At 37.4% G+C, this 9307-nt stretch overlaps 1 protein-coding gene across 1 annotated transcript in view; it reads left to right on the forward strand.

Moving 5' to 3' along the window:
- Positions 1 to 8731, forward strand: part of LOC126458188 (ryanodine receptor) — a 740760-nt gene extending 732029 nt beyond the window's left edge. The window contains exons 103-104 of the mRNA XM_050095064.1: positions 4610 to 4775; positions 7837 to 8731. Coding sequence (XP_049951021.1) covers positions 4610 to 4775; positions 7837 to 7996 — 326 coding nt within the window. The 3' untranslated portion in view covers positions 7997 to 8731. The remainder of the gene's footprint in view (positions 1 to 4609; positions 4776 to 7836) is intronic.
- Positions 8732 to 9307: the final 576 nt, after the last annotated feature.

Raw genomic sequence — 9307 nt, forward strand, 5'->3', positions numbered from 1 at the left:
ACATGATTTTTGTCCATTCATGTGTGTGAGATTTTAAAGACAATGAAAACAATCAGTTTGAAAATTAGTGATACAACCTCTTGAACATTTGAATGAACACTAATTGTCTATTTTTGAAATGTTATGCCAGCAGATATTCTTTAAGATTTACATGCCTGTAAAACTCCTTTTTACACAAAACTAACTGTATTTGGTATGGGCTCTTACCCCACTGAGCCACTCAATTGATGAAGTCATTTTTTATGAAAATTCTTCTGTTTATTTCATTTTTGGGTATACAATGAAATTCTGTACAGATCACATAAATGCCAAGGTGTTAATTTTATGTGAAAAAAATAGGAGCTAGACTCATGTTGAGTCACTATTAAGCACATGGAAAGTTGTGGTTGCCATCAGAGAGTAGTTGTGGAAAGAGACTGCAGGAGCACTCCAGGTCTCTACTCAGTATGAGTTTCAGAATCAAGAGGAGGTCGAGAGCTGCACATAGACAGAGGCCCTCAATCGAGTGCCACAAACTTCCATGGGATTATCTGCTGAAAAGATGGTGTGATGCTGTGTTGACAGCATAGCTTACCTCTAAGTTTGCAGTTAGTACAGCTGTTTCCTAAGCAGAACTAGTCTGAAGTGCCTCTTCCAAACTGAATATCAACAGAATTTCATAATAGATAAAAATGAAAATTATGGAAATGTGGAATGGGAATTAATTACATTGGTGTACCCATATGCTATTGGGAACTTTTCTCTCTGTTTGTCAGGAAGTGGACTTCACTAGTTACTTTACACACCTTTAGATGAATAACAGTTTTTCATTCTTTACTACTATTTATAAATGAACATTCTTGTTCAGCAGTAATTTCTCAGGCTGTTAATGTCTCTCTGCATCTTGCAACTAACTTCCCCAAAATCAGCAACACTGTCATCTGTTACCTTATTTTACCAACTTGTCTTTGTGTTCGATGATGCCACCTGTATTTTTTTTTCCTTTTGTGTATGTGTGTGTGTGTGTGTGTGTGTGTGTGTGTGTGTGTGTGTACCCACATAACATTTTCTTTGAACATAAAATTCCCAGCCCTATGTTAACATATTTGTCTCATGCATGCATCATACAGCTTTCCTTTCAACATGTTACACTCTCTCTCTCTCTCTCTCTCTCTCTCTCTCTCTCTCTCTCTCTCTCATTTTCTTTTGTTCTTTTGAATATTTTTGTACCTTAGGAAAGAAGTCAAATTGCTTGCTGTGAGGCGCATGGGGGTTGTGACAGTAATTGTGTGGACATTTTATAAAGCATATATTGCCGTTTTGATGTTTATTTTAAGATTAGGCATTTTCAGTACAGCCTTAGCAGGCCAGGCTTGATGATGAACCAGTTTGGTTTGAAACTAGTTGCAAATGTATGTACTGCAACAGTTGGCAGTCTTTTTTAATAAATGCTTCATGAAATATTCAAAAAGTTGCTGGTTCCCTGTCAACAAAATATTGGGGGGGGGGGGGGGGGGGACCTCTGATTTGAGTTGACAAAGCATCTCCATAATACGTGTGTTTTGATTGAACCTATCAGTAACAAATGTAGCAGCACACCTCTGTATAGCATTGATGTCATCCAAACACTCGAATAGTACTCTAGAATGGGTCACACTGGTTTTCTATACATGATCTCCTTCATAGATGAGCTACGATTTTCTAAAATTCTGCCAATAAACTGAAGTTGAGTATTTTCCTTCCATACTACTGTCCTGACATGCTCATTCCATTTCATTTTGCTTTGCAGTGTTAGACAGAAATATTTAAATGACATCACTTTGGAAAAACAAATTGGTTTCCCCAGAGCATTGGACACCTAATCACTCTCAAAGTAATTCCCTTGGGACTCCACACTGTTCTCACAGCAGTTCTGCTGTTGTTGGAAGCATGCTGAAAAAGCCTGTTTCAGAGTGAAGTTTAACTTGGCTGTCACTTCTGCTGTGATGTCTTTTCTTGTCTGACTGTGTTCCTTTCAATAGCCTCTTGAATTTGGGAAACAGCATATGGATGGGGCCATACCAAGAGTATGAAACCTGTTGAAGAACAAGAATCTGATTTTTCACCAAAAATTCTGAACCAAGTGTGAGGAATGTGGTGGAGCATTGTCGTGATGGAGGCATCAGTTTCTTGTTGACCGAAAGTCCAATCTCTTGTGCTGCACAGCATCTTGTAAATGATGGAGTACATCATCTTTGCTGGTTGTTTGACCCTATGTTGCATACTCATGGTGTACCACACTGGCGCAGTCAAGAAAGCAGTCAGTGTCAATTTCACATTACTGCACATTTGGCAGGCCTTCTTTGGTCTTGGTCATGAGTGCTTTCACTGTGATGACAGTGATTTGGTTTCCAAGTTGTACCTGTACACCCAGAACTTGTGAGCAGTGATTGTGGTGTTCACGAAGTCGGGGTGTCTGTCTGTGGACTCCTGTGAGACTTCACCATGAAGTAGCTTTTGTTCCGCTGTTTGCAGTTTCAGCACAATCAGTCACAATGGAATGTGCCGAAAAAATGTTGATGCCCACCTCTTCCACAATTTCTCTGATAGTCACACAACAGTCCCTCATCAGCACAGAATTCACTTGGCAATTCCTGGTCATTTCAGCGTGTTGATGGCTGATCGGAGTGTGGCTCACTCTCCACTGATGTGCAGCCGTCTTGAAACTGGTTGTACCACTCCTTAATCTGTGTGATGCCCGTAGCATCATCACCAAAAGCTGTCTGAATCTTGTGAATAGTATCCACCTGGCTGTTGTCCAGTTTCTGGCAAAATTTGATGCAGGATTATTGCTCCAGTTGTTCAATCATTTCCCTTGCAATGAAAAACTGACACAAGCACTACACACCAACTCATTCAACTGCTGCTTGCCAGTAGCTGATGCTATTGACAGGTGGGAAAAAATTCATGCATGCACAAGAAGGTTCAAGGTTGGCTCATGGAAGTTTGCTAAATTCAAATCCGTCAGCTGTTTGGAAAAATAAATAAATAAATAATAGTAGGAAGGAAGGTTGGATACTTTACTAACAGACCTCATATAGAGAACAAGAGCAATCCTGTCACACTTCCCTGGGGCATTCCTGACTGTACTCGTGTGTCTGATGAACACTTGCCATCAAGCACACTGTATTGGGTTGTATTTCTTAAGAAGTCTTCAGCCACTCACATGTCTGGGAACCTATTCCATATGCTTGTACCTTCATTAACTGTCGTTTTGAAGACTGTAACAACCATAAAGCCTTTGTTCACACACTTCTGTCTTCTGTCTAGCTACTGGCCAGTTAGATGATTACATTGTGAATATGTTTGTCTGGAAATATATACTTATGCTATCTGTCATATAAACTACAGAATCAGACACATTGAAAAATACTTAAAAACCAAATGTTAATACAATGTAGAAGATTTTCAGAAAGAAACAAACATACATGTTTGTCTGTCTCTCTCTCTCTCTCTCTCTCTCTGTGTGTGTGTGTGTGTGTGTGTGTGTGTGTGTGTGTGTGTGTGTGCAGGCGCGCATGCATGCACGCACGTATACACACTCTTTTTATATATCTGTGTGTTCTTTTATATACAGCTATGCAGTCGTAGAACTGTATTCACTGATGAATCACCAATGTTTCATTTGACTTATTGTATGTGATACATCATGTGGCAATAAAAATTCATTCTGTTCTGTTCTAATACACAATCATTGTTATTTTCATTACAGTTACATTCTACTTACATTCTCAAATACAGTTTTGCTTGAGACATTTTATAATCATTAATACTTCCCAATATTTCATTCATGACATTGCTTATTTCTCTGCCTACAGACTTGTTTCTTCTACTTAGTTCCAAAACCTTAATGCAATAAGTACTAATTCAGCATATTCAACAAGACCCACAATTGAATCCATCAACCACGTTAATTCATAATAGTACACATTTAAGACGGATTAAAATTGTGTGACTTTCTTTCTTGTGGCCAAGCTGTGTGGTAGGTAATAGTATGATGAGCAGCAGTCTTTATAGCAAAGGTAGGAGACATTGACCACAGGCTATAAATAACCTTTCCCAATAAAGTCTTTTGCAAAGTAAGCTGCCAATAGAACTGTTTATAGTATTTGAGTATGAGTACATGGCTAAAACAAATATGTGATTATTGGATATGAATCGCTGAAACTTAGTACAATGAAACTTAAAATTTTTGGTGTACATATCTCCTGTTTTGTATGTAATTCCTTGCTGTGACAACAGATGCCCTATTATTAATTTTTTTTACTATTATAGATTCTGAATTTAAAGAAATGTACATTTCTGTGTTTACAGGGCACTTAATAAGTAGTGATTTAGTCGTGTGAATTTGTATTGTAGAAATATTTTGGTACTTCATATGATTACTATACTTTTTTGTACTTCTTGCATTACTGTGAATTCAGCATAATATTCTGATTACATGAACACTGAAACCTCTTATGCAAGGGAAAACATGCACATTATGCACAGAAACAGCATGTTTTACATAAACGATTGTGAAGTACACAATTTTCTTGCTATCAGTGAAGTAAGTGAGAACTTTTTGTGAATACATTTTCTCTTGCTACAGGTTTGATCATTGATGCTTTTGGTGAGCTGAGAGATCAGTTGGAAAGTGTAAAAGAAGACATGGAGTCAAACTGCTTTATTTGCGGTATTGGAAAAGATTACTTTGATAAAGTACCACATGGGTTTGACACTCATGTACAACAAGAACATAACTTAGCAAATTATATGTAAGTGTCTAGTTGTACCTTACCCTCTTTATAAATTGTTATTTTCAAAGTTGTGAAATTAATTACTTTGATTTCTTGAAAAAATCATTTTTTGTTCTTGAGCTCATTATTATTTAAAATAAACACTTTATTTTAATGATGATTAGCTAATTTAACCTCCTTGGCCATTATTGGGCAGTGGGGTGGAAAACCAATAAAAAAATTTATGGGCAGCTTTATTCATTATTGCCCATAACTTTTTTATTGTTGTTACCACCAGGCTGCTTTATAATGGGGTAATATTAGCTAACTGCCTGTGAAATAAAGTGTTTGTTTCTGTAGTGGAACAGGGAAATGGTCAGGCTGCTTTGAGCCATAACTCAACATTGTTTTTGAAGATACTTTATTTCATAAAATTTTTGTGAATTAAAAAAGGAACATGAATAACACAAAAACTCAAGGCAATAATGACTTTGACTTATTGTCCATGGATCATGCATGGAATTTCATTATTGAATGATCATGAAAATCATTTAAACATAATTAACTTAGGGTGCACTTCCTGTACATACCTGTAACAATTTAAGTAAAATCCGTTTAACATTAATAGTATCAGCTTACCAGCAATTAATGAAGTAAAAGGTGTACAACTTTACTTCCGCTGTTTGCCAATATGTGGCGACAACAGTAAGTAGTGATCGAAAGAAACACACCACAGAAGTCAGGCAGTTAGCTTGGACCTTGGTCAACATAACCTCAGTCAAACATTTGTCGATTTGTGCCTGCATCATAAAGTTGTTTGTGATTGAAAATGTCAGTTTACGAGTCTAATTCCTGTCATTTGTGGGAGGTGTTACTGTTTTGTTTCAATATGAAGAAAACAGCGGCTGAGTCTCATCAGATGCTCTCAAGTACGTATGGTAAGGATGCTATTTGTGAAAGAATGTGTTGTGAATGGTTTCAATGCTTCAAGAATGGTGATTTTAACATCATAGACCAGCACAGTGGTTGAAGAGACAATGTTTTCGAAGATGCAGAATTGGAGGCATTGCTGAGTGAAGACTCGCATCAAACTCAAGAAGAGTTCGCACTATTAATGGGAGTGACACAGCAAGCCATTTTAAAACATCTCAACACTGTGGGCATGATTCAGAAAGAAGGAACTTGGGTCCCGTGTGAGCTGAAACCAAGAGACGTTGAACGGCATTTGCGTGTTTGTGAACAGTTGCTTCAGATGCGAAAACGAAAGGGATTTCTGCATTGCATTGTGACCGGGGTGGGAAATGGGTTCATTACGATAACCCTAAATGCAAAAAATCATGGGGATATCCCAGCCATGCTTCCACGTCGACAGCCAAACCGAATATTCTTGGCTCCAAGATCATGCTCTGCATTTGGTGGGACCAGGTACTATGAGGTGTTAAAAACAAGTGAAACAATCACAGGTGCTCGTTATCGAACGCAGTTAATGCGTTTGAGCAGAGCTTTAAAAGACAAGCGGCCACAATACAGCGAGAGGTATGATAAAGTGATTTTGCAGCATGACAACACTCGACCCCACGTTGCAAAAGAGGTCAAAATGTATTTGGAAACGATAAAATGAGAAGAACTACCCCACCCGCCGTATTCTCCAGACATTGCTCCCTCAGACTATCATCTGGAAAACACTTTGAATGATACATCGGTAACCAATTTGTTTCATTAAAGCCTCAAATGTTGGGGAAAAAACTGCAGAAGCAAAGTTGTAAACCTTGTACAATAATTCATGCCAGATGTGGTATCACAGCTACTTTAACTCTATTAATTTGGAAATTCAGTGAGTTTAGTTAAATGTGAGTTGAATTAACAATGATTAAGATTAATGAAAATTTTAACACCAATGTAATCAATAAAACTGTAATGTCAGTTGGGCTACAGATTCATTTAACTTGTGCTACACATGCAGTATATTTAACAACATACATAGGCTAAAAACCTTCACATTTATATGTACAGAGCTACTGAATACTTCCTTCAGCCGTCACTAACAGTCAGGCCCTGCTCCAGCCTCTTTAACAAACTCTATTATCAGTTGCACAATTCCACAAAATACAGTTGTACCTGCAGATCATGCCAGCAAAATTACACCATGAAAATATCTTTTATCACAGTAAGCCCCCCCCAAAAAGCAACCGTTACACAGTTGCTCAATTAAGGCTCCTCCAGCCACAGCTTTAACACATCATTTAAAATATCACTGGCTATAGAAATGAACACCTTGCCACAATTACACATCAGAAGCATTAAAATGATGATAAGATCAACTTAGCTTTACGAATGTGGGGTAATTGTACAAACATTCTCAGCATAACCTCTGCAGTTCTGTTAGATAAAGGCATCACCACTGCCCATCTGCTGGTTCGAGCTAAAGCCACATTCCAGCCAGACACACTATTCAGTAATGTTAAAAACTGCATACAAAAATCTTTTGATTAGCCAGTACAATTCACAATTATTTGGCTGTTCATAAAATATACAGACCATATTAAGTACTAAGATAGTACAGAAATCCCAGGACCAAGAGATTAGCCTCCTATATGCTGTCAACAGTACATTTGCCCATCGAACTATCATCTTTCCACAGGTGCAGCTGACAAGTCACACACAATGCTCATTGTGCAAAGAAAAACCCGATTTTTTGGACACACTGCTAGAAGCAAGCTCTATCAGTGCTGCTGCATGGCCTTAGTCGGCAGCATACTTCACTGCCATGGTGCATGCATCACCTAGGCCCATAATTTAAATTGGTGCAGATGTGATGTTTCATGATGACACATTTCAACTTAAACGGCTTAAGCAGGAAAATGATTTCTTTCAAAAAATTTAATGTGTTTGTAGATCCAAGCATAAAAATAAACTGAATTATTCTGAATTACTTTTGTGTAGTAATGATGTGTTCTTAAAGAATTTTTCAATGTTTGCATATTGATTGATGTATTTGTAAACTGTCAAGCATTGTTTACATTTGAGCCATGTCTTAAGATCTGTAGTTTGACATACATTTATCTGTTGAAGTTGCCAAACACTTGTTCTGTTTTCCCAGGTTCTTTTTGATGCACTTAATCAACAAACCAGACACAGAATATACTGGTCAGGAGACCTATGTCTGGAACATGTACCAGCAGAGATGCTGGGACTTCTTCCCTGTTGGTGACTGCTTCAGGAAGCAGTATGAAGAGGAGCTGGGAGGGGGCGGCGGCTAGAGCAGTGTGGTTCCCGGTGGATTCTGTCAACCGACTGCATTACTGCCGTGTGTGAACTGATCTCATTACACTACTTTTCTGTGTATCATCACAGCATCATCTGAGGGACGTAACTTCTGTGATGTGACATATATGAAGCTGACAGGTGTCAGTTTCATAGTTTTTGGTGGCCTTCGGATAAAATTTCAATCACTTGTCAATTCAGACTGCTCGCATCAGTGTACTCACTGTTTCTTACTCTTCTCAACTGTTGAATTTTACCTCATGAAAGGTACAAATAACAGGGCCCACAGGACGTGGAGGAGGAATGTATTGTTCACATTCATTAAAACTGTCATCTTGTTGAATGGTCAGGAAGTGCAATACATAAATTATTTTTTACAATTTTCATAAATTGTCATTACGTCATCCATTTTTATTGTTTTGTTTATGTGACACTATGACAGTGTGACTTTTTTATCAATGTCTGTACCCCAATATAAACTCTGAAAAGAGCTAAGAAAATGAGAGATGTTTAAAAAAAATGAAAGAAAAACAGCCAGTCAGTCCAAGTAAATTTATATGGTAATAGAGAGCTGAAGCCAGTCTTTCCTGAAATTGTTCCAGTCTACCACAAAATATTCAGTTGAATCTCCGATATTTACACTTTTGTTCCTGCTTCATGTGTTTCACTCTCCTGTTCTTGTACTGAATCTATTTTTGATGTCAATAAAAAAAGCAGTATTTGTTACAATACCTTCAAATTTCTTTCCAGATGCATCTTTAATCCTATAATTTCCTACTCTTAAATGAAGTTTATGATAACTTACCTTTCCAGAGCATTAAACAATTTGTTCTTAGAACAGGCAGTGCTGTTTGGTAATGTAGTAATGACTCACATTTGAAACATTGCAGCAGTCTTCAAGAATACTGTGTCATTCACATAGGTAGAACAGGTATAAGGGAAATGATTTCCACATTGAAAAAAATATAGAAATGTAGACACAACATAGATTTTTACACACTATGCAGTAGCAAACTTAAGTACATTTAAAATCACCCATTATTGTCCAACACTATCCAATTGTTGACTGAGTCAACTGCACATAATAACATGACTGATATTTACAGTTTCCTGACAAGTAAATTATGTACTAAAATAAATTGATAAAAATGTAATACAGCAGCACAATTGTTTTAAAAAGATAAAACTTAAGGAAACTTGAGTTTAGAGTTAGGAAACTGAACACTGTTAAATATTGACTGTTATAACCCACTGTGAGGAGCTCATTGTTCCTTCCCAGCACTGTTCCTAGGAACTAGGAATAGAGG

Source organism: Schistocerca serialis, chromosome 2 (genome assembly GCF_023864345.2).
Source record: "Schistocerca serialis cubense isolate TAMUIC-IGC-003099 chromosome 2, iqSchSeri2.2, whole genome shotgun sequence".
Lineage (NCBI taxonomy): Eukaryota > Metazoa > Arthropoda > Insecta > Orthoptera > Acrididae > Schistocerca > Schistocerca serialis.